At 40.3% G+C, this 27,154-nt stretch overlaps 1 protein-coding gene across 2 annotated transcripts; it reads left to right on the forward strand.

Annotated features, from left to right (window-relative positions):
* Window positions 1-1,174: 1,174 nt before the first annotated feature.
* Window positions 1,175-26,338, forward strand: LOC128690331 (3'(2'),5'-bisphosphate nucleotidase 1; the record flags this gene model as incomplete). 2 transcript variants are annotated; one of them, XM_070090463.1, is given in 8 exon segments in its annotated part: window positions 1,175-1,290; window positions 3,435-3,483; window positions 7,616-7,678; window positions 16,444-16,543; window positions 21,461-21,647; window positions 22,977-23,140; window positions 23,374-24,636; window positions 25,122-26,338. In XM_070090463.1, coding segments are annotated over 7 exon segments (776 nt in total), but the record flags the coding sequence as incomplete, so codon positions are not given.
* Window positions 26,339-27,154: the final 816 nt, after the last annotated feature.

Raw genomic sequence — 27,154 nt, forward strand, 5'->3', positions numbered from 1 at the left:
GTCACAACTAGAATGTAAATATTAAGTCAACAATTTTTAGCAGTCTACTTGCCTGCCTGCCCATCCCAACCCTACCTACCTGCTTGCCCATCTCTATCCTACCTACCTACCTAACCTAACCTAACCTTACCTTACCTTACCTTACCTTACCTTACCTTACCTTACCTTACCTTACCTTACCTTACCTTACCTTACCTTACCTTACCTGACCTGACCTGACCTGACCTGACCTGACCTGACCTGACCTGACCTGACTGCTCCTCTTTTAAACAGTTGTCTCTGGCAACATAATTTCCAGTTGTGCACAAGAGGGTCATCTCTCCCACCACAATGGACAGGTCCTAAATGAAGCCTGGACCATACAGACTTGCGATAGAGCAGATTTGGTCTGCTTCATGACAGTTTTAATTGGACATCCCATTAAACATACATGTTGAACCTTTGTCTGGCCAGATGTTTTGCCCATTCCAACTGATGTCTACTTTTTGGGGGTCCATTTTATCAGATGTTTACTGTATTTAATTTATTGTTTTCCATTATTTTGGTTTAATTTCTTTAAATGAGTGTATTTTAAATGTTCAAGTATTTTAACAATATTTCACATTATATGTCCAAACTTTATTGTTTTTGTTTGAATTTTTACATAAAGATTTTTTTTTTTAACATGTCAGCCATCTCCCACCGAGGCAGGGTGACCCCCCTCCCCCCCCAAAAAAATGCTTTCACTATCATTCACACACAATCACTGTTTTTGCAGAGGCACCAAGATATGACAGTTTAGATGTCACTCCAAACAGCCAGTATCCCAAACCCCTCCTGTAAAGTGCAGGCATTGTATTTCCCACCTCCAGGACTCAAGTCCAGCTAACCGGTTTCCCTGAATCCCTTCACAAAATATTACTCTCCTCACACTCTAACAACTCATCAGGTTCCAAAATCTCTGTCTTTATTATTTTACAGCAGTGATGGTGAGGAATTAAGTTCCTCATATATAATGTTTTACATGTCATTGAAAATATTATGGTATTTATTATGTACATGTGGCCGTTATTATCTGCTTCATGTCTGACAAACAATAATGAGCAGTTTTTTTAATCTCAGTTGCTAATAAGTAAAACCTTTCTTTTTTTTTTTTTCTTTTTTTTTTTTTTTTCTTTTTTTTTTTTTGGCATAGGAGAAGAAGGGGAAGAAGAATGCCATGATGCACACCAGCAAGTATTTGACCCCACTGCAGAAATTCCTGTGGAAATTCAGTGTCCTCCTCACCTGGTCTCACTGGCAGAAGAAGAGGTGCCAGTGTTAGTGTTGACTAGTGTGAATGCAATATTTGTTTTAGAGAATTTGAATTTATTGATTTAAAAATATTTGGCTGCATATTTGTATAATATTTTAAATTTTGAAGGGATTGGAAATAGATTAATGTATATGAGAATAGAAACTCATTTTTTTTTAATTATTGCTCTTTTGTAAAAGGCTACTAATAGATATATACTGTATATTACTGCCATAAGTCACAGTTTTTCTAAATAAATGTACCTATAGTTATACCCTCCATCTTATGAGTGCATACTACCCCAAAAAATATGTAAAAATAAAAATAATAACAGACTTTCTACTGACAGAATATGAGAGACAGAATATGAGAGATGATCATCATCTGGCATGAAGGAAGAGAGTCTGCCTCATGCTCAGCAGACGGAGGAACAAGCCTCTACCATGTCTTGCACTGAATGACCCACATGGGTTTAATACTTAATATTAGTTATTATTATTATTATTATTATTATTCTTTCTTTCTTTCAACACACCAGCCGTATCCCACCGAGGCGGGGTGGCCCAAAAGGAAAAACGAAAGTTTCTCCTTTTACATTTAGTAATATATACAGGAGAAGAGGTTACTAGCCCCTTGCTCCCGGCATTTTAGTCGCCTCTTACAACACGCATGGCTTACGGAGGAAGAATTCTGTTCCACTTCCCCATGGAGATAAGAGGAAATAAACAAGAATAAGAACTAGAAAGAAAATAGAAGAAAACCCAGAGGGGTGTGCATATATGTGCTTGTACATGTATGTGTAGTGTGACCTAAGTGTAAGTAGAAGTAGCAAGACGTACCTGAAATCTTGCATGTTCATGAGACAGAAAAAAGGACACCAGCAATCCTACCATCATGTAAAACAATTACAGGCTTACGTTTTACACTCACTTGGCAGGACGGTAGTACCTCCCTGGGCGGTTGCTGTCTACCAACCTACTACCTAGGATTATTATTATTATTATTATTATTATTTTTATTATTATTATTATTATTATTATTATTATATTTATAGAATATGAAAACACTGCATGTATTGACTAATGCAGGATAACACCATTTACTCGCCTCTATTGTTCTTGATAATATAACCCTAGCATCTCATGACCAGGGTTAAGCAAAAATTTGATTATGTGAGATAAAGTACAGGAGGATCCCGTTTGTACAGCTCTTAGGTTCCCAACCCCTTACAGTAAGCAAAAATCACCAGCAGTTGGAAAAGAGCATTTTTTTATTATCATATATTAAGTGCTCAGTTCAGCTAGGCATAAAAAAAGCAGATAAAAAAGTAAAATAAATACACAGCACATGCAATATTTACCTTAAAATATGGTGTCAGTCAACCTTCCCTTACAGAACTGTTGCACAAAAACAGTGGAAAAGCAATAAAAGCACTGAATATAATGAACAATTACTCACTTGAATGCCAATGAAAACAGGGAACACTGAGAAGTGGGTGCTGTATATGCGGGGTTCCCTGTATACCCCTCTGTCTAATGGCAGACTGTGACTTTTGACTGAGTGCAACTTATGGCCAGTAAAATACAGTAGTACTTTGTAATACAGACACTCTTCACTTAATGACCATGTGGTCTTATGACCAGCTTTCTGACCAGTCGGTATTGTACGCTGTGTGAGAACTTTGGTCGAGGGAGAGCTAACTAACGAAGATTTAATAGAGTTGGAATTGCAACTGCACTTGGAAGAGGAAACAATGGAAGAAGTACAAAAGAAGTTCATTGTAAATGGGTTATCTTGTGTGTTCTCAAAAGTGAACATGGAACGAAACCCTGTCAAAGTGAGGAGTGCCTGTATATTTTATTTATTGAAGTTTCTTTGGTTTATGCTTCTTTGAACATTTAGGTAGGTCTGGTTGTCACTTCCTTTATCATCTGAATGTTGTATGGATGTGTTAGTATTTGTAGTAGTAGTTGTTGTGACATTTACTGAGCACTTAGATCACATAGGTCACTTAGCACTCATAACCTTAAAAAAATTTTGCAACTCAATAAAAATTACGAGGAACTCTTATTTGTGAATATGATGCTTTTTCATTTTGTGGTTGTTGAATACAATGGCTTGATCTCAGTAATTAATTCTGTATATATGCATGGCTTTTCAGATTGTTGTATGGGTAGATCCATTAGATGGAACAGCTGAGTACACCCAAGGTAATAATGCGCATTTAGTAAACATTTTGATACACATAATCGCTTGTTTATCCAGGAATGTAATATGTTATTTGCAGCTTCTTCTTTCAACAAACCAGCCGCATCCCACCGAGGCAGGGTGACCCAAAAGGAAAAACGAAAGTTTTTCCTTTTAAATTTAGTAATATATACAGGAGAAGGGGTTACTAGCTCCTTGCTCCTGGCATTTTAGTAATCTCTTACAACATGCTTGGCTTATGGAGGAAGAATTCAGTTCCACTCACCCATGGAGATAAGGCAAAATAAACAAGAACAAGAACTAGTAACATAGGTAGTAGGTTGGTAGACAGCAACCACCCAGGGAGGTACTACCATCCTGCCAAGTGAGTGTAAAACGAAAGCCTGTAATTGTTTTACATGATGGTAGGATTGCTGGTGTCCTTTTTTCTGTCTCATGAACATGCAAGATTTCAGGTACACCCCATCTTACTACTTCTACTTACACTTAGGTCACACTACACATACATGTATAAGCACATATATACACACCCCTCTGGGTTTTCTTCTATTTTCTTTCCAGTTCTTGTTCTTGTTTATTTCCTCTTATCTCCATGGGGAAGTGGAACAGAATTCTTCCTCTGTAAGCCATGCGTGTGGTGAGTAAAGTGCCAGGAGCAAGGGGCTAGTAACCTCTTCTGTATATATTACTAAATGTAAAAGGAGAAACTGTCGTTTTTCCTTTTGGGCCACCCCGCCTCGGTGGGATACAGCCAGTGTGTTGAAAGAAAGAAGAACTAGTAAAAAGATAGAAGAAAACCTACGGGGGGGTGTATATATATATGCTTGTACATGTATGTGTAGTGTGACCTAAATGTAAGTAGAAGTAGCAGACATACCTGAAATCTTGCATGTTTATGAGACAGAGAAAAAGCACCATCATGTTAAACAAGTACAAGCTTCCGTTTTACACTCACTTGGCAGGATGGTAGTACTGTACCTCCTTGGGCAGTTGCTGTCTATCAGCCTACTACCTAGGTGTATGCAGCTATAGAGATTAATTAAAATGTTTATAGAGTCTCCTCCAGTTGACCAAACTCATAGCTATTTCTTTAAAATTTCATTTGTTCTATCGAATGAGTACAAGAAACTGCCCATTTACTGATTTCAACTACCCAATAATGTGGTCAGAAATTTTCAATTTGGCCAATTTCATGCAAATTAAAAAATATGCCAATTTCAAAATAGGGTTCAGAATGAACAATGCAGACATTCCTGGCTCTAAAATAACATTTTCTTTGTTCATCAGTCACGTCTCCAGGCCCCTCTGATATTACTTTTGCTTTCTATTTTGAATTTTTATTCAAACAAAAATTGGAAGATTTACTGTTATGCAGACTACTGCAATATTGTAATAATTGTATATATAATGTCAACCCATTCATGACTGCATATTAGAATGGCTAGTTGGACATTTATTGGAAAATGACATCATTTGTTTACTTTTGAACATCGGCAAAAATCAAACATTTCCCCTACTTTGAGCTCCATTTCAAGGCTCTTTTCATAGTAAAACCAGTCAAAACCGCCTCTATTTCTATAATATGTTTCCCATTCTATCAAATGAGACCAAGAAAACAAGAATACAACCATAAATACTATAGGAAAATACACCACAAAGTCAGCATTTTAATCCAAAAATACAGTCGGATTTTTTTTTTTCTCATTATGCACTGCGTGCTGCAGGATTTTTTTTTATATGGTGCACACTGACCACACAGACCCATTCTCTCACATGTGGGCCTACCAGCTTTCTCCTGCTTGATTTGAAGCCGCTAGAATTTTTGAGTATGTATACGTCAAACAAGGTGGCTCGTAAGACGTATATATATGACTGAAACAGTCAGAGGGTTAAGAAGTTCCCACTACCAAGTTGATGGAACTGGATTGTCCTTAGTACTGGTGAAATGTTAGGGTGTTGTAGTTTGTTAAGAGGTTCTCACTACCAAGTTGATGGAACTTCTGGACTGTCCCTGGTACTGGTGAAATGTTAAGTTGTTGGAACCCACTAAAAACAGTTCCTACAATCATGTTTGTGTAACTCCTGGACTGTCCATAGTACTGGTGAAATATTAGGTTGTTGTTCATTAAGAAATTCCTACTATCAAGCTCATGGAGCTTTTGTATTGTCCCTCATACTATTTAGGTCAGATGTTCTTTCAGCAATTATTGTACTATAAGGTTTTTTCATGCTTGTCATTAAAAACAAGGGGGCAGAACACTTTTAATAATTGAAAGTAATGAGGCATTTAACCCTTTCATTGTCTAGATCCCCTGAAATTAATGTTTGTCTCTATCCACTTTAAAAAACAAAATTGTTTCTGAAATGGTAATGAATCTTTTTCTGAAGGTAATGGCACCAAAAGTGCAAAATTTGATGGAAAATTTATGGAATTAGAGGCATAATGTTAGCGGTCTGAGCACAATTTACGCATTAGCAATTTTGCCCACTTTGAGTTCTATTTTAAGTTAATTCCATTTCTCCATTCAATTAAATTCTTAGCTATTTCACTAGTATGCTGTCCAGGACTCAAGTTCAGGTAACCGGTTTCCCTGAGTCCTTTCATAAATGTTAATCTTGCTCACACTCCAACAACACGTCATGAAGACCACTTGCCTCCACTAGCTCCTATCTGACTTGCTTATGCATGCTTGCTGTAAGTCTAAGTCCCCTCACACACTAACCCTCCTTTACCCCCTCTCTCCATCCTTACCTAGGACAACCTGTACCCTGTCTTCTTTCACTATAGATTTATACACCCTCCAAGTCATCCTCTAAATGTCCAGACCACTTCAGGAACCTCTCTTCAGCCCTCTGGATAATACTTTTAGTAAACCTGTGCATGCTTCCAATCTCCAAACTAGGAATCCTCAGCATAATATTCACACCACACATTGCCCTCAGACAACATCTCCACTGCCTCCAGCCTCCTCCTTGCTGCAACATTCACAACCCTTGCTTCATACCCATATAAGAATGTTGCTACCATTATACCCTCATACATTCCACGTTTTGCCTCAATGTATAATGTTATTGGTCTCCACAGATGCCTCATTGCAACACTCGCCTTTTTTTTTTCTTCGTCAATTCTATGTTTCACCTTGTCTTTCATAGACCCATCTGCTGACAAGTCCACTGTCAGATATCTGAACAAATTTGCTTACTCCATACTCCCTCCCTCTAATCTGATATCCAATCTTTCATTACCTAAATTTTTTGTTACCCTCATCTCCCTTTCTCTTTCCTATGTTTGCTTTTAATTTCCTTCTTTTACATACCTTCCCAGATTCATCCACCAGCCTTTGCACCTTCTCTTCAGAATATCCCAGAAACAAAGTGTCATCAACAAAAAGCAACTATGACAACTCCCACTCTGCCACCTTGGCATTCAGGTCCCCTACCACAATTACTCTCTCAATTGGTTCAAAACTCCCTTAACACTCGCTTAACATTTCCCAAAATCTCTCTTCTACATTCATCTTCTTCCAGGTGAATAAACACTTATTGTAACCCACATTTTGCACCCTACCCTTATTTTAAACCACATAATCCTTGAATTTATACATTTATATTCCCTCTTCTCCTGCCATAACAGATCCCTTAACATTATTGTTACCCCTTCCTTAGCTCTAACTCTCTCAGATACTCCTGTCCTTTTTTTTTTTTTTCATCAAACTGGCCATATTCCATCAAGGCAGGATGACTCAAAAAGAAAAACAAAAGTTTCTCTTTTTGAAATTTAGTAATGTATATAGGAGAAAGGGTTACTAACCCCTTGCTCCCGGCATTTTAGTTGCCTTTTATGACATGCATGGCTTATGGAGGAAGAATTCTGTTCCACTTCCCTATGGAGAACTCCAGACCTATATATAAATTAATAATAATAATTTTTCATCCAACATTATCAAGCATTGCTGTTATGCCATCAGCCATTTATAATAAATTTTCATATTTAAGAAAAACAATATGCTTTGAACACTTTCGGTGGAATATGTGATGATGTATTTTTACTATTAAGGCTTTTCATGAAGATAACTTTTTTTTAGATTATGTATCAGAATTACTAATTGAATTTTTTCTTGTCTTTTGTGCAAGCTTTCGAATGCTGTAAGAGTGACCATCAGGGGGTTTGTAAGACTCTTGGAGTGACGTGTGAAAGTTAGTTAGGTCGTGTTAAGGCACATTTTGCACCTTCGTAGCATGAACAGCCTCATTAGTATGTCGTGTCGAATAGGTAAAGCTTGCAATTTGAGCTTGAATAGCAACACTCTTCTTGCCAAATAAGGCAGACAAAAATTTGTGTATCCAGTAATATCGCAAAAATCATTCTAAACCTAATGAGAAATTTATATTTCATTGTGTTTATTATTAAATTATTGTAAACTTATCTAAAATATATTTAATTGGATTAGGCTAAATTAAATTGTGCTTGTTATAATAAGGTTAGGTAAGTTTTTAAGGTTCTTTTGGTATAGAATTATTAATTTTTACATTAACACAAATTAAAAAAATACATCTTTAAACTTATAAGAGAAAATTTTAGAATGGACCTAATTTTAATTGAGTTCTTGCTAATTAACCAATTTTACCCATTTGGCACGACAAGTACATCTCAGGAAAGTTTAGCAACATGTCTTAGTATTTTCTGCATGGTTATTACCAATATTTTGAAGGCTGGACCAGTAAGGCAACATAAGGCCCCAGTAAGATATCCCACAAGCCCTAAGACATTGTAATTAAAACCCACGTTAAGAGCACTTTTATCCTAATGAATAAAATATCACGTCTTTTCCCCCACGTAAAATCTTGTCCTAAACCATTCATTAAAGAGCTCAGAGGCTCACTTTATTAAGTGGATATAAACTCCTTTAATGTAATACAAAAATCGCGAACAAGCGATATAAAATACAAAACAACCACTGAGGGAGTTGTATGATAGCTCTAGGCCTTTTGTGTTGCAATCAACACATCATCAGGAGCTTGCAGTGTTGCAGAAAAGAAGAGGAGGTCCAAGCAGATACAATCATAGAAAGTGCTTTTGCTAGAGCAAAGGTGCTTCCTCTGATCATATTTGTTTGGACTACCTGTTTTCTGCAACACTGCAACCTCCTGATATGTTGATTGCAACATGAAGGGCCCAGAGCTATCATTCAGCTTTCCTTTAATGTATTATTCTTGGTGTGTAGTTAATTACTTTAACACTGTAACACAATTGCACTTGTTATTTTTAGTTAAACCCCTTACATTGATTAACAAATGAAATTACTGCATCTTGTAAAACAGGAAAATACAGTGGAACCTTATTTTTCGGCCGCTGTGTTTATTGGCCATTGTATTTAAGTGCAACTGGGAAATAAGTCAAGATGGGATATATAGCAAAAACAAATCAACAATCACCTCTATCCTGGCAAAGAACAAATTAAGGAAGCTGATGAGGCTTGTTTATTAAGTGTAGCAGGCATGTAGGGAGTGTAGCAGGCATGTAGGGAGTGTAGCAGGCATGTAGGGAGTGTAGCAGGCATGTAGGGAGTGTAGCAGGCATGCAGGGAGTGTAGCAGGCATGTAGGGAGTGTAGCAGGCAGGCAGGGAGTGTAGCAGGCAGGCAGGGAGTGTAGCAGGCATGTAGGGAGTGTAGCAGGCATGTAGGGAGTGTAGCAGGCATGTAGGGAGTGTAGCAGGCATGTAGGGAGTGTAGCAGGCATGTAGGGAGTGTAGCAGGCATGTAGGGAGTGTAGCAGGCATGTAGGGAGTGTAGCAGGCATGTAGGGAGTGTAGCAGGCATGTAGGGAGTGTAGCATGGAGGCAGTGTAGCAGCCAGGCAGGGAGTGTAGCAGGGAGAATTGGAGTGTAGCAGGCAGGCAGGGAGTGTAGCAGGCATGTAGGGAGTGTAGCAGGCAGGCAGGGAGTGTAGCAGGCAGGCAGGGAGTGTAGCAGGCATGTAGGGAGTGTAGCAGGCAGGCAGGGAGTGTAGCAGGCATGCAGGGAGTGTAGCAGGCATGTAGGGAGTGTAGCAGGCAGGCAGGGAGTGTAGCAGGCATGTAGGGAGTGTAGCAGGGAGTGTAGCAGGCATGTAGGGAGTGTAGCAGGCATGTAGGGAGTGTAGCAGGCACGTAGGGAGTGTAGCAGGCACGTAGGGAGTGTAGCAGGCACGTAGGGAGTGTAGCGGGCATGTAGGGAGTGTAGCAGGCATGTAGAGAGTGTAGCAGGCAGGCAGGGAGTGTAGTAGGCAGGCAGGGAGTGTAGTAGGCAGGCAGGGAGTGTAGCAGGCATGTAGGGAGTGTAGCAGGCAGGCAGGGAGTGTAGCAGGCAGGCAGGGAGTGTAGCAGGCATGTAGGGAGTGTAGCAGGCATGTAGGGAGTGTAGCAGGCATGTAGGGAGTGTAGCAGGCATGTAGGGAGTGTAGCAGGCAGGCAGGGAGTGTAGCAGGCAGGCAGGGAGTGTAGCAGGCATGTAGGGAGTGTAGCAGGCATGTAGGGAGTGTATCAGGCAGGCAGGGAGTGTAGCAGGCAGGCAGGGAGTGTAGCAGGCAGGCAGGGAGTGTAGCAGGCAGGCAGGGAGTGTAGCAGGCATGTAGGGAGTGTAGCAGGCATGTAGGGAGTGTAGCAGGCAGGCAGGGAGTGTAGCGGGCATGCAGGGAGTGTAGCAGGCATGTAGGGAGTGTAGCAGGCATGTAGGGAGTGTAGCAGGCAGGCAGGGAGTGTAGCAGGCAGGCAGGGAGTGTAGCAGGCATGTAGGGAGTGTAGCAGGCATGTAGGGAGTGTAGCAAGCAGGCAGGGAGTGTAGCAGGCATGCAGGGAGTGTAGCAGGCATGTAGGGAGTGTAGCAGGCAGGCAGGGAGTGTAGCAGGCATGCAGGGAGTGTAGCAGGCATGTAGGGAGTGTAGCAGGCAGGCAGGGAGTGTAGCAGGCATGTAGGGAGTGTAGCAGGCAGGCAGGGAGTGTAGCAGGCATGTAGGGAGTGTAGCAGGCATGTAGGGAGTGTAGCAGGCACGTAGGGAGTGTAGCAGGCATGTAGGGAGTGTAGCAGGCAGGCATGGAGTGTAGCAGGCATGTAGGGAGTGTAGCAGGCAGGCAGGGAGTGTAGCAGGCATGTAGGGAGTGTAGCAGGCATGTAGGGAGTGTAGCGGGCATGTAGGGAGTGTAGCAGGCATGTAGGGAGTGTAGCAGGCAGGCAGGGAGTGTAGCAGGCAGGCAGGGAGTGTAGTAGGCAGGCAGGCAGGGAGTGTAGTAGGCATGTAGGGAGTGTAGCAGGCATGTAGGGAGTGTAGCAGGCATGTAGGGAGTGTAGCAGGCAGGCAGGGAGTATAGCAGGCAGGCAGGGAGTGTAGCAGGCATGTAGGGAGTGTAGCAGGCATGTAGGGAGTGTAGCAGGCATGCAGGGAGTGTAGCAGGCATGCAGGGAGTGTAGCAGGCATGTAGGGAGTGTAGCAGGCAGGCAGGGAGTGTAGCAGGCAGGCAGGGAGTGTAGCAGGCATGTAGGGAGTGTAGCAGGCATGTAGGGAGTGTAGCAAGCAGGCAGGGAGTGTAGCAGGCATGCAGGGAGTGTAGCATAGAGGCAGGCAGGCAGGGAGTGTAGTAGGCATGTAGGGAGTGTAGCAGGCATGCAGGTAGTGTAGCAGGCATGTAGGGAGTGTAGCATGGAGGCAGGCAGGCAGGGAGTGTAGTAGGCATGTGGGGAGTGTAGCAGGCATGCAGGGAGTGTAGCAGGGAAACAGGGACTGTGGAAGGGAGGCAGGGAGTGTAGCAGGCAGGCAGGAAGTGTAGCAGGCAGGCAGGCAGGAAGTGTAGCAGGCATGCAGGGAGTGTAGCAGGGAAACAGGGACTGTGGAAGGGAGGCAGGGAGTGTAGCATGCAGGCAGGGAGCATAGCAGGCAGGCAGGAAGTGTAGCAGGCATGTAGGGAGTGTAGCAGGCATGCAGGGAGTGTAGCAGGGAAACAGGGACTGTGGAAGGGAGGCAGGGAGTGTAGCAGGCCGGCAGGGAGTGTAGCAGGCAGGCAGGGAGTGTACCAGGCAGGCAGGAAGTGTAGCAGGCAGGCAGGAAGTGCAGCAGGCATGCAGGGAGTGTAGCAGGGAAACAGGGTCTGTGGAAGGGAGGCAGGGAGTGTAGCAGGCAGGCAATAAGTGTAGCAGGCTTGCAGGGAGTGTAGCAGGGAAACAGGGAGTGTGGAAGGGAGGCAGGGAGTATAGCAGGCAGGCAGGGAGTGCACCAGGGAAACAGGGAGTGTAGCAGGCAGGCAGGGAGTGTAGCAGGCAGGCAGGCAGGAAGTGTAGCAGGCTTGCAAGGAGTGTAGCAGGCATGCAGGGAGTGTAGCAGGGAAACAGGGAGTGTGGAAGGGAGGCAAGGAGTGTAGCAGGCAGGGAGTGTAGCAGGCATGCAGGGAGTGTAGCATTGAGGCAGGGAGTGTAGCATGGAGGCAGGGAGTGTAGCATGGAGGCAGGGAGTGTAGCATTGAGGCAGGGAGTGTAGCATGGAGGGAGGGAGTGTAACAGGAAGGCATGAAGTGTAGTAGGCAGGCAGGGAGTGCAGCAGGCATGCAGGGAGTGTGAAAGGGAGGCAGTGAGTGTAGAAGGCATGCAGTGAGTGTAGCAGGCATGCAGGGAGTGTAGCAGGCATGCAGGGAGAGTAGCATTGAGGCAGGGAGTGTAGCAGACAGGCAGGGAGTATAGCAGGCAGGCAGGTAGTGTAGCATGGAAGGAGGGAGTGTAGCAGGCATGTAGGGAGTGTAGCATGGAGGGAGGGAGTGTAGCAGGCATGTAGGGAGTGTAGCATGGAGGAAAGGAGTGTAGCAGGCATGCAAGGAGTGTAGCAAGGAAATAGTGAGTGTGGAAGGGAGGAGGGAGTGTAGCAGGGAGTTGAGCAGGGAAACAGGGAGTGTGGAAGGGAGGCAGGGAGGGTAGCAGTCATGCAGGGAGTGTAGGAGGCAGGGAGGGAAGTAATCCCAGAGATGGCTTTGATATCTGAAGTCCTTATGGAGGGGGATTCCCCTTCCAAACAATAACCAGTCCTCCCTCTCTCCATAAGCCAACAAGAGTCTTCAGTAAAGGTATGTAATAGTGATTTAAATAGTATTTTTTTTATTATTTATTTTATTTAGTTCTCATTGCTTTGTGTATGTAAAACTATAATTAATCTTTAAAAAATGTATTTTTTTGTGAATATTTTTGGGTGTCTGGAATGGATTAATTGTATTTACATTAACTCTTATGGGAAATATTGCTTCAAATTTAGGTCATTTCGAATTTAGGCTGATCTTCTGGAATGGATTATGGCCAAAAAACGAGGTTCCACTGTACGCACTTATATAATAACTATCTTTATGTCTACAAGCACATATACAAGGTATACAGGCCTAGCTGACATCCGTGACATACTACTACATAGAAAGCCGCTTGTTATGCAGAGCATTTCAGGCAAATTAGGTCAGTTTTGTCTCAGGATGTGACCCACACCAGTCGACTAACGCCTAGGTACCCATTTTACTGATGGGGAACATAGACAACCGGTGTAAACGCACCCAATGTTTCTACCCTCATTGGGAATTGAACTCAGACCTTCGCCGTGTGAAGCAAGTGCTTTAGCCACCAGGCCACAGGGCACTGTGGCCTGGTGGAATGAACATAGTACAATTAAGGAATGAACATAGTACAATTATTTTAAATAAATCTATGTATTATTAACTTTCTGGTAATTTGTTTCAGTAGTGAAATGTGAAGTTTTTCATTACAATATAAGCAAGTGTTATTAATAAATACAGTACAGTGGACCCTCAGCTAATGATATTAATCCATTCCTGAAAGCTCATCGTTGGCTGAAATTATCGTTAGCTGAATTAATTTTCTCCATAAGAAATACTAATGGAAATCAAATTAATCTGTTCCTGACACCCCAAAGTATGAAAAAAAAATTTTACCACATGAAATATTAATTTTAATACACACAAACTGACACTTACCTTATTGAAGATCTGGTGATGATTGATGGGATGGGAGGGAGGAGGGGAGAGTGTGGATGTTGTTAATGTTTAGAAGGGGAATCCCCTTCCATTAGGACTTGAGGTAGCAAGTCCTTTTCCGGGGTTACTTCCCTTCTTCTTTTAATGCCACTAGGACCAGCTTGAGTGTCACTGGACCTCTGTCGCACAACATATCTGTCCATAAAGGCCTGTTCCTCCCGTTCCTTTATGGCTTTCCTAAAGTGGGTCACAACATTGTCAGTGTAATAGTCACCAGCACGGCTTGCAATAGCTGTGTGAGGGTGATTTTCATCAAAAAAGGTTTGCACTTCAAGCCACTTTGAACACATTTCCTTAATCTTTGAAGTAGGCAACTTCCTCAATTTCTCTATCCCCTCCTCTGGAGCAGTTTCCTCAGGTCTGGCCTCTTGCTGTTGAAGATGATCTTGCAGCTCATCAGTGGTTAGTTCTTCATTGTCCTCCTCCACCACTAACCTCCAACCCCAAGGACTTCCCCAATGCCACAATTGATTCCACAACTGGCATACACTTCTCAGGGTTAGCCTCAAATCCTTCAAAATCTCTTTTGTCTACACATTCTGGCCACAGTTTCTTCCAAGCAGAGTTCAAGGTCCTCTTAGTCACTTCCTCCCAAGCCTTACCTATAATGTTTACACAATTGAGGATGCTAAAGTGATCTCTCCAAAACTCTCTTAGAGTCAATTGAATTTCTCTGGTCACTACAAAGCACCTTTCAAACATTGCTTTTGTGTAGATTTTTTTGAAGTTTGCAATGACCTGCTGGTCCATGGGCTGCAGGAGAGGAGTGGTATTAGGAGGCAAAAACTTGACCTTAATGAAGCTCATGTCCCCAGAAAGTCGCTCTGCCACGTCTGAAGGATGACCAGGAGCATTGTCTAATACTAGGAGGCACTTAAGGTCCAATTTATTTTCCAGGAGGTAATTTTTCACAGTGGGGGCAAATGCATGGTGTAACCAGTCATAGAAAAGGTCTCTAGTGACCCATGCCTTACTGTTTGCCCTCCACATCACACACAAATTAGCCTTGAGGACATTGTTTCTCCTGAACACTCTGCACTCTGGGAGTTTCAGAGTGATACACCAATAAAGGCTTCACTTTGCAATCACCACTAGCATTAGTACACATCAAGAGAGTAAGCCTGTCTTTCATAGGCTTATGTCCTGGGAGTGCCTTTACCTCCTGAGTAATGTAGGTCCTGTTTGGCATTTTCTTCCAAAACAGGCCTGTTTCGTCACAATTAAACACTTGTTCAGGTTTCAGTCCTTCACTGTCTGTGTACTCCTTGAATTCATGCACATATTTTTCAGCCGCTTTGTGGTCCGAACTGGCAGCCTCACCATGCCTTATCACACTATGTATGCCACTACGATTCTTAAATCTCTCAAACCAACCTTTGCTGGCCTAAAATTCACCACTAGTTGCAGGCATTTTTCTAATTAAATCCTCATGCAACTTCCTAGCCTTTTCACATATGATCGCTTGAGAGATGCTATCTCCTGATATCTGTTTTTCGTTTATCCACACCAATAGCAGTCTCTCAACATCTTCTATCACTTGCGATCTCTTATTCGAAAACAAAGTTGCACCTTTGGCAAGAACAGCTTCCTTGATTACCGTTTTCTTGGTCACAATAGTAGCGATGGTTGATTGGGGTTTCGTATACAACTTGGCCAGCTCGGAGACACGCACTCCACTTTCATACTTAGCAATTATCTCTTTTTTCATATCCATAGTAATTCTCACCCTTTCTCCTGTAGGGTGGGCACTAGAAGCTTTCTTGGGGCCCATGGTGACTTATTTTGCAGGTACAATCACTAAAAATGCTGTGATAATATGAAATGTTCCGATTGTATGCTTGGATGCGACCGCGGTGGCTGGCTTGTTAACACTGGCACCCACGGGACAAGTGAGGCGCGCTCAGGCCACACGTGGACGCGTCTCGAACGAATCGCGTTGGGTGAATTTTTTAGCGCTAGCCGAGGCAAAATTTTTGCCTTAAAATGTATCACTAGCCAGATTTAACGTTAGGTGATGCCATCGTTAGCTGAGGGTCCACTGTACTATTTTGTCACTAAATTTTTAATGTATAATGGCTGTGATTAATAGATATAACACTAACAGTTTCATTAAAAATAATTGTGTTGTAAATAAATTTTTATTAGTAGTATAGGTCATAGAAAATTGCTTTCCTGATAACATTTATGAAAAAAATTATTGTAAAATATTAAAAATCAGATTTTGTGTTCCAGTACAGTTTTTTTTATAGTATATTTTGAAACTCATAACTTTAGATCAAATGAAAGGTGAGAGATTAGCCTTGAAAAAGAATTTTAAGCTCTTGACATGAAAGTGAAGTGTTAGTCTCTAAACATTGGCATGCAGAAATGATTGACTAAAAGTATGAATTATGCACCATTTGATACAAAGTCAAGTCTGCACGAGTATTATTTAATATGAAGTTGTGTGAACATGGCATCATTTAATATGAAGTTGTGTGTACATGGTATTATTTGATGTGAAGTTGAGTGAGCATGATATCATTTGAGATGAAGTCCAGTGAACATGGTATCATTTGATATGAGGTTGTGTAAACATGAAACAAATTAGATTACATTGAGTAATGTAACAAGTTATATTACAGTAAGTATTTGAAATAAGTTACATTACAGTAATTTAAGAAACAAGTTAGATTACACTAAGTAATAAGACAAATATTTTACACAGTTCTTGATTTCATGCGATATCCTTTAAGGATTTTTATTTTCATTGGTATCTTAAGGTTCATCTCAAGTGTTTAATGTATTCAAAAGAATCTACATTTCCATCGGTAGAAAAAATTTACATTGATTATAAACAGTCATCATATAGGCTAGAAAATATATTAATTATTAGTTACAAAGGCAGTTTTGATCATTTTGAGTTGACAGGTCTTCTAGACCATGTGACGGTCTTGATAGGCATTGCTACCGGTGGCAAGGCTGTCGGAGGTGTCATCCACCAACCATACTACAATTATCAGACTCCTGGGTGAGTATTTGAGAAAATGTTCATGAATTAATGTGTTCATCTCTAGGTCCCTGTGAATGAGAGGCAGTGAAAGTTGAGAGGCATGTATGTATGATGCATGGCCAGGGCTTCAGGTTTTGGTTATAATAATAATAATAACCATTTATTTTTCATTAAGGCACATTTGATGCAAGGGTTTCTTACATGTAACTGCCCATAATTATGCAAAGCATTTTGTCAAAACATATTATTATTATTATTTCTAGCCATATTAGATCAGTCATATACAGTACTTTAATGTATACTGTACATAAATACAATAGAGCAGAAGTAGCTGCTGCAGTGTCATACTGCACCTGTACTCATTGAGCTGTGTTCGCAGAAGTGGAGACACAGCTCCTGCCCCTTCCCCATGCGTCCCTATATACATCTTCTTTCAACAAACCGGCTGTATCCCACCAAGGCAGGGTGGTCCAAAAAGAAAAACAAAAGTTTCTCTTTTAACTTTAGTAATGTATACAGGAGAAGGGGTTACTAGCCCCTTATTCCTGGCATTTTAGTAACCTCTTATGACACGTATAACTTACAGAGGAAGAATTCTCTTCCACTTCCCCATGGAGATAAGAGGAAATAAACAAGAACAAGAACTAGTAATAGAAGACAACCCAAAGGGGTGTGTATATATTATGCTTGTATATATATTTTTTATTTTTTTTTTTTTTTTTTTTTTTATTATCACACCGGCCGATTCCCACCAAGGCAGGGTGGCCCGAAAAAGAAAAACTTTCACCATCATTCACTCCATCACTGTCTTGCCAGAAGGGTGCTTTACACTACAGTTTTTAAACTGGAAATGGGAAGTGCAATGCCTGCACTCTAAAGGAGAGGTTCGGGATATTAGCAGTTTGGAGGGATATGTTGTGTATCTTTATACATATATATGCTTCTAAACTGTTGTGTCCTGAGCACCTCTGCAAAAACAGTGATTATGTGTGAGTGAGGTGAAAGTGTTGAATGATGATGAAAGTACAGTGGACCCCCGGTTAACGAACTTTTTTCATTCCAGTAGTATGTTCAGGTGCCAGTACTGACCGAATTTGTTCCCATAAGAAATATTGTGAAGTAGATTAGTCCATTTCAGACCCCCAAACATACACGTACAAACGCACTTACATAAATACACTTACATAATTGGTCGCATTTGGAGGTGATCGTTATGCGGGGGTCCACTGTATTTTCTTTTTGGGGATTTTCTTTCTTTTTGGGTCACCCGGCCTCGGTGGGAGACGGCCGACTTGTTAAAAAAAAAAAATGTATGTGTACTGTGACCTAAGTGTAAGTAGAAGTAGCAAGACATATCTGAAATCTTGAATGTTTGTGATACAGAGAAAAGACACCAGCAGTCCTACCATCATGTATAACAATTACAAGCTTCCATTTTACACTCACTTGGCAGGATGGTAGTACCTCCCTGGGCAGCTGCTGTCTACCATCCTACTACCTAGGAACAATATACATATATGCATATGCAATGGACCCCTGCATAATGATATTATTTCAATCCAGAAGTCTGTTTGGGTGCCGTTATAGACCGAATTTGTTCCCATAAGAGATATTGTGAATTAGATTAGTCCGTTTCAGACCCCCAAAAATACACCTACAAAAGCACTTACAAAAATACACTTACATAATTGGTTGAGTTGGGAGCTGATCGTTATGCGGGGGTCCACTGTATATACATACAGCTGACCATCAATTAACACTAGTTACGATCTTGAAAATTGTGTCCAAAACAAAATCATGTAAAACAAACTGAAGAATTCAAGTGAAAAATAGAGTTACATTCATTGGACCCCCAAAAATTGGCAGATAACTTTTTTTTAGGTCTCCATATTGTAAACAAATTGAAAGTGATAATATATCAGCAACTGACTACAATTACATTATGTTTAATACATTGCTTAAGGCTATAAATGTTACAGAAATAATATTTCTTACCTTAAATTATGGTTGCTGGTATATGTCATTGATTCTAAACAGAGTGGAATGGGATGCTGTGGCCCTATTGGGCTGACGTTGAATGTTGTGCATTGTTTGCCGAGATGGATGGTTGTACTGGAGTAGTGAAAAATTCTGTAATGTGTCTTTGGTCTTTTTTACCCTGCCTTACTGTCAGCTACTGCTGACAGTAAAGCATTGTCAGCTGCTCTTGACCCCCTGAAGAACGTATGGAAAAAACAGGGTTATATTCATGAAACCCTCTAAAATAAAGCCAATTAAATTTGTAATTCATCAGAACTATAAAAATAATAGTTTTTTATACATTGTAGTTGTCATTGCTTGTTGATATGGGAATGTGTGGGGAGGGTTGATGTGACCCTGTACAGTATATGTGCAAGCATATGACAGATCCACAGGAATCACCTACATCCACTAAAACCACTATCACCTACAAACAGCAGAAATACCATATTTTACCAGTCAAGACAAGATTTTTTTTACCAAATATGTCCAGGGCAGTACCCACCAACTTGATTGCTAGCTCACTCAGCTCACACACTGAGGTCCGTAAGCTGATCCCCAGTACAGGTGGAAACATTAGGACTTGTTTCCTTAAGACACCTGCTGTCCACATTCACCTATCAGCAAAATAGATACCCGAGTGTTAGTCAGCTGGTGTGAGTTGCATCCTGGGGACAAAATTGACCTAATTTGCCTGAAATGCTCTGCATAACAAGTGGCTTTCTGTATAGTAGTCTGTCGTTGATGTCAGCTAGGCCTGTATACCTTGTACATGTACTTGTAGAAATAAAGATTATTATTATTACTATTATTATATGAATGTAAGCTATCCAGGAAAACCTGAAACTATTATAAAATCATGAGAAAAGTTTCTGAAGGCTCTTGAATATGTGTTGTTGTTATTGTTGGGTAAACTGTCCAGACCCCCAGTCTGAATCTTATCCACACTGTCCAAGAATTAACTGCCCAGGGAGGTACTACCGTCCTGCCAAATGAGTGTAAAACAGAAGCTGTAATTGTTTTACACGATGGTAGGATTGCTAGTGTCTTTTTTTTTTTTTTCTGTCTCATACACATGCAAAATTTCAGGTATGTCTTGCTACTTCTACTTACACTTAGGTCACACTACACATACATGTACAAGCATATATATACACACCCCTCTGGGTTTTCTTCTATTTTCTTTCAGGTTCTTGTTTATTTCCTCTTACCTCCATGGGGAAGTGGAACAGAATTCTTCCTCCGTAAGCCATGCGTGTTGTAAGAGGCAACTAAAATGCCGGAAGCAAGCTGCTAGTAACCCCTTCTCCTGTATATATTACTAAATGTAAAAGGAGAAACTTTCGTTTTTCCTTTTGGGCCACCCTCCCTCGGTGGGATATGGCCGGTTTGTTGAAAGAAGAAGAAATTGTAGAGAATCTTTTTGCATATATGTATATACATGCACATACCTATATGGGTTTTCTTCTATTATCTTAATACAATGTAATTCTTGTTCTTCTTTATTTCCTCTAATCTCCATGGGGAAATGGGATAGAATTCTTCCACCGTAAGCCATGCTTGTTGTAAGAGGCAACTAACATGCCTTAAGCAAGGGGCTAGTAACCCTTTCTCCTGTATAAATTACTAAATTTAAAACGAGAAACTTTAGTTTTTATTTTTGGGCCACCCTGCCTCTGTTGGATACAGCTGGTTTGTTGAAAGAAGAAAGATTCATAAATGCATGTGCAAATACCTTATAAAGCATACAGTACTCCCATAATGATTATAATCAATATTATTATTATCATTATTATTATTATTATTATTATTATTATTATTATTATTATCATTATCAAAACTAAGCACTAAACCATCAGGGTTTAGTGTCATATATTTTCAGGTTTTGTTGATCTTTAAAAAAAAGCTTCAATACCTTCCTTTGATTGTTATTTGGTAGCTTTTTCACATTTAAAGCTGTTGTTGATAAATTAGACACATGTGCAACTCTTGGGTATCTTTATTGAGGAAACGTTTCGCCACACAGTGGCTTCATCAGTCCATACGTAGGAGAAACTTGAAGAACAGGAGGAGAATGAGGTAATCAGTCCCTCAACCTTGAGTCGATGTGTTCAGTCCATCAACCTTGAATAGAATACGGCATATGAGCGGAGAAGCAGCTTATAAACCGTATGGCAGGAGAGGTGCAGCAGTCATAGGTGGTGTCGCATTTGTTCAATGTGGAAGTAGGTCGTGCCCAAGAATTAGGCAAGCGAAGAATTCCTAAGTATTAAGATACCAAGAAGTTGCAGTGTCTGACAGGTTTGTAGATGAATGGTTCAGAGAACCGACATGTTCAAGTTTCTCCTACGTATGGACTGATGAAGCCACTGTGTGGCGAAACGTTTCCTCAATAAAGATACCCAAGAGTTGCACATGTGTCTAATTTATCAACATGTCGGTTCTCTGAACCATTCATCTACAAACCTGTCAGACACTGCAACTTCTTGGTATCTTAATACTTAGGAATTCTTCGCTTGCCTAATTCTTGGGCACGACCTACTTCCACATTGAACAAATGTGACACCACCTATGACTGCTGCACCTCTCCTGCCATACGGTTTATAAGCTGCTTCTCCGCTCATATGCCGTATTCTATTCAAGATTGATGGACTGAACACATCAACTCAAGGTTGAGGGACTGATTACCTCATTCTCCTCCTGTTCTTCAAGTTTCTCCTACGTATGGACTGATGAAGCCACTGTGTGGCGAAACGTTTCCTCAATAAAGATACCCAAGAGTTGCACATGTGTCTAATTTATCAACATGTCGGTTCTCTGAACCATTCATCTACAAAGCTGTTGTTAAGTGGACTGCTAGTACATAATTTATTCTCATACTAAAATATACATAATATGTTTGTCATGGTGTTGCAGGAGTGTGCTTGGTCGCACTGTCTGGGGAGTAGTGGGAGGAGAGGTTGGAGGGATGTCAACAGTGTCTCCACCTGATGGTTGCTTGATCGTCACTACAACAAGGTCACACTCTTCCTCCACTGTTAATGATGCCATTGATGCCCTGTCCCCCAGTGAAGTAGTAAGAGTTGGTGGTGCAGGTCATAAAGTAAGTCATAATTCTGTCTTGCTCTGTTCTCTCCTACTCTCTCATTTTTCTACACTTAAGGTTTTTATAAGAGTGAGGTGAAGAGGTTTTACTTTTATTACAAGCCAAGAGCTTTTTGATAAGTTAGTGCTGTAGCTAGTTGAAATAATGAGAAGGAAGCAAATTTAAAGTGAACACCCAAAAATGTTTGCCATTCTACGTGGGACAATAAGACTTCTTGAGTAGATAGATATGTACAGTATGAAAAGAAATGCTTTTAACTGAAACCAAATTGATGAAATAAAATGAAGAAATGAAATGGACTGAAACTATTAATGTGAAAAACTACAAAAATATATATTAAAAAATATATATGTAGAAATTTTAGTAGCAGAAATTAAAAAAATAATGTAAAACTTGAATGTACATTCATGAAACCAACTTTTTAAGGGAAGGGGAATGGAGAAGTTCTTCAATTGTTTCTTACTATTAATGCCCATAGGGCATTTACCATTCTTTGATTACATTCCAATACTAACTCGGCTTCTGCAAGATCACTGGCAGCATCATTAGTCCTCATTATTAACCAACACACATTTTTTTTTTTTATCAAACTACATTTGGCATTTTGGTTGGCCTCCCTCTATCACTTCCAGATAAATAAATGCAACAATTGTAAGGTCATCCTGATGATCCAACATCACTCTCGTTAGTCAGAGATCTCACTAACTATATTTCATTCACCTTTGACAGCCTGGGATTCCTAGTTTCCTGCCCTGCTCTTTGACAGTCTCACTTTTTCTGCACACCAAGCTTTCGTAGTGTATGGTAAAAAATTGTTTTAACTGACATCAATTTGCTTCATCACTTGTCACATCTTTCATTCATTTCTGTTCAGCTGATGTCTTAACCTCAACTCCATAAGTCTGTCCCAACCATCTCTTTCACCCTTTCAGTACAGCAGAAAGAAATATCAAATACCAGTATGATGGATAAAGATCTGTTTGTGACTTGCACAGCTACTGTATAAGTGAGACATTGTTAGTAAACAGTCACATACTACATTAGTGTCTTTATCTCTCTTCAGTATAATGCTGAACTATTCTTATGGGTTTAACATTTTCTATGACAATGATAATTATGTAATTATTAATAACCCTGTATCCCCCAAGTTTTTGACCAATTTTTACCAAATTACATAATTTTATACAGATTAGTGTGGGTTTCTCTTGAAAATTTTAATGTATTGTATGTAGTGTTTTTCAAAAGTCAAACTACTCTAAAAGTGCCCTGTGGAAAATATGATTTTTCTGTGGATAATTGTCTGCATAAAGTACATATAAATTTCAGGTGATGCTCCTGCTAGAAGGAAAGGCTCATGTGTATGTGTTTGCAAGCCCTGGATGTAAAAAATGGGACACATGTGCTCCTCAAGCTGTTTTAGAAGCTGCTGGAGGAACGTTGACAGATATCAAAGGTGTGCAGATACCCTACCATGCTTCGGCTCCCCACAGGTAGGTCATATTAGATAAGTAACTATACTTTTGTTTGTAAACATAATGTGACATAATACTCTTTTTCAAGTCAATAAGTCATTCTGAAGTTGTCTTTATAGTTAGTGAAATTTAAATTATAATGAGTTACAGAAGCCATTAAGTTTAATTATTATATACACAGAAATGTGCAAAACTCTTGTGCCCATATAACTGAAATGGTTGTGTTTTTAACTAATCTTTTATACGTACAGAAATTCCACTGGAGTGCTTGCTTCAGCAGCAGGTCAGCAACATGAGGTCTACCTGGCTAAGATTCCACAACATGTTAAGGATAATTTAAAGGCTTAATCTCAAGACTATGGTTAACCACTTCCTTGCTGTTCAGGTTCAGTACTTGCATCATACATGGAGGATTTACATTACTTAAGAATGACATGTCTTTTTTTGTATGGTTAACCCTTTCATGGTCCACACCTCCAAAATTAACATTGCTCTCGGTGTCCACTTTTCTTCTTTTAAAATTTTTTTTCTTCTGAAATGGTAGAGAATTTTTTCTGAAGGTAAAGACAACAAAAGTACGAAATTTGATGGAAAACTTTTGGAATTACTCTGGCATAAAGATATCAGTCTTGGCAAAATTTATGCATCAGAGGTTTTGCCAATTGTTAGTTCTATTTTTAGCCATCCATTACTCCATTCTACTAAATTCTTTTCTATTTCATTAGTATGCCTTCCACTCTTTCAACTATTTCAACTACCCTATAAGTACACAAAAGTCAGTAATTTGGCCAATTTTACACAAAACTAAAAAAAATATCAATTTAAAAATAGAGTTCAAAATAAGCAATGTAGACATTCCAGGCAATAAAACAGCATTTCCTCTGTCCATTAATCACATCCCCAGACTTTGTCTATATTGCACTATGATTGGCTGTGGTGGGGAATGTAATATATATTACACTATATTACTATGGCTTAAGGTGTCCCAATGATTGAAGCATACCTATTAAAAACTCATTAAACAGCCCAGGGATATAAAGGGGCTTACCCATCCCAAAGAATTATCGACAAAAATTTAACATTTCCACTACTTTGAACTCAATTTCAGTCTACTTTTGGTCCTGAAACCATTCAAAATCATCACTAGTATGTCTTCCATTCTGTCAATTGATACCAAGAAATAGCCAATAAATCTATAAAAGCCATCCAAGAAAACACCTCAAAGTCACTATTTTAAACCATACATGCAGTCAGAGTTTTATTTATCCCATCATGCAACACATGGGGCAAGATTCTTTTATGCTGTGTGTGCTCACCACACAGACCTATTCTCTCATATGTACACCAAATTTTACCACTCACAGCTTATGAGTGAGCTGAGCTCATAACATAGAACTACATGAGGGACCCTGGCTTTAATGATACAGTTTTACATGATGGCCACTGGAAGGGTTAATATCACCGTTTTCTTTGTTTTTATAAAATTTGATAGGGAAAGCTTCATTCAGACATAGGTACAATCTTTCTTTCTTTCAACACACCGGCCGTATCCCACCAAGGCGGGGTGGCTCAAAAGGAAAAACGAAAGTTTCTCCTTTTACATTTAGTAACATATACAGGAGAAGAGGTTACTAGCTCCTTGCTCCCGGCATTTTAGTCGCCTCTTACAACACGCATGGCTTACGGAGGAAGAATTCTGTTCCACTTCCCCATGGAGGTAAGAGGAAATAAACAAGAACAAGAACTAGAAAGAAAATAGAAGAAAACCCAAAGGGGTGTGTATATATATGCTTGTACTTGTATGTGTAGTGTGACCTAAGTGTAAGTAGAAGTAGCAAGACATACCTGAAATCTTGCATGTGTATGAGACAGATAAAAAAAGACACCAGCAATCTTACCATTGTGTAAAACAATTACAGGCTTCAGTTTTACACTCACTTGGCAGGACGGTAGTACCTCCCTGGGCGGTTGCTGTCTACCAACCTACTACCTTTAATAGGTACAATGTTTTCATAAAAATAATTAGAAACAGAAAGTTTGATGTAGACAGAAAAAATATGTAGGTTGTATGCTTTAATTATACAGAGCTTCACTTTTTTCTTCAGACACTGGAAAAAATATTCTTATTCACCAAATAGCAAGGTTGATTAACTTAAATTATTTTTATTATAATCAAAACTAACTGCTGAACCCACAAGGGTCATCCAGCACTGTGCTTGACTTAACCCGTAAACGGTCCAAATGTATATATACGTTTTTTCAACATTTAAAAGTATATAAAAAAAGTAGATCTTCTTTTTGTTTTTTTACATTTGAAAATATGTAAAAAAAACATAGATCTACTTTTGTAGCACTACACATGTGAACGTAGATCTGCTTGGACCGTTTACGGTTTAAAGGCTGAAGAATTTTGAAGAAATCTTTTGTTAATGACTTAGTGACTGAAAATCAAGAAGAGTTTGCTACATCCAGGACTGTATAATAAGGAAGGTACTTGTCTTGAACCTTATTATTATATTTTATCATATTCTTGGGAAGCACAAAACCCATGGGGGATTCATACAAAGCCTGGTGAATGGGAGGTAATCACTGTGCACAAAAAATGTACAATAATCAGAAAGTCAATAGGATGCACAACATTCTGAGCAAAACTTAAGACTAGTATAAGAACTATATATATTTTTTTTTTATTATCACACTGGCCGATTCCCACCAAGGCAGGGTGGCCCGAAAAAGAAAAACTTTCACCATCATTCACTCCATCACTGTCTTGCCAGAAGGGTGCTTTACACTACAGTTTTTAAACTGCAACATTAACACCCCTCCTTCAGAGTGCAGGCACTGTACTTCCCATCTCCAGGACTCAAGTCCGGCCTGCCGGTTTCCCTGAATCCCTTCATAAATGTTACTTTGCTCAGAACTATATACTTTGCAAAGAACTATATACTAGTTTTAATTTTTTTTATTTTTATGGTCTGCTGCAAGGTAATGACAGGCATTCGTCATAAACGTCCACTTGGAAAGCAATGTCAGGTCCATCCTTGACCATTGTCAAATGGTCCAGGTTGAACCAAAAAAGTCCTCTCCAAGTGGGTTGTAGGTGAAATGTTCCACCCATGATATCATGACTTTTTATTCTTTCTGTATTAACAGGAAGTAAAAAAAAATATAAAAGTTACAAAGTGATTTATAAAATAAAAATTGTAAGGAGGATAAGGAGAGTAGTTTGAATTTCCTGGATCAAGAACTCTTCCGAGGCAGTCATTGTCCTTAGTCATGCATTGGACAAGCTTGCTGTGTTTAGAGACTATTTAATATTTTATTTTTAACATTCTTCCATAAATATCATAATCATTTCAGAGAACCTAAGCAAAAATCATTTTAGACAGTTTTTAGTATAATCTGTGATAGTGAAGTAAAGTCATTGGAAAGACTAGAAATAATTATCAATATGCCATATAATACTTTCTACTGATACTGGGCGATGGCAGCATCCACCAAGCCACGCTGTCAGCCTCTGTAGCGATTCCTCTTCAAGGGGGGCTCCTTGGCGTTGTGAAGAGGCTCTTGGTCTGAGGAAGTAGACCTGTCGGTCTCCTTCCTCAGACCGAACCTAATTACCCCCCAATCCCCCCTTCCCTATCCCATCCTCCCCTTTTTCCTTTCCTCCTCCTCCTCCCCACCCCTCCCTTTTGCCCTTCCTTTTTGGCCTTTGGGATTTTTTCCCACAGGCACGCTAGTTCCTAGGTAGGGGAAAGGGTACTGGGGTCCATCCCATTCTGTTGAGGTTCTTGGCGGTGGCGTAGTTTGCCGTGGAATCTGGATTGCCTGGGGATGTCCCGATCCCTCTCCGGTACCCCGGAGGATGGCTTTGGGTGTCTCTCGGGCGACGGGTGTATCTCTGGAAGCCACCTTTCGAATTCCGGGGGTGGTGGCCGAAGGAGGTATGCTTTGTGGTGGATATCCGGCCGCCCTCTCTTTTGTCCACCGAGGTAGCTTGGCAGATATGAGGTTGCTATCCCGGATTGCTGG

This window comes from Cherax quadricarinatus, chromosome 32, assembly GCF_038502225.1.
Source record: "Cherax quadricarinatus isolate ZL_2023a chromosome 32, ASM3850222v1, whole genome shotgun sequence".
Taxonomy (NCBI): Eukaryota; Metazoa; Arthropoda; class Malacostraca; order Decapoda; family Parastacidae; genus Cherax; species Cherax quadricarinatus.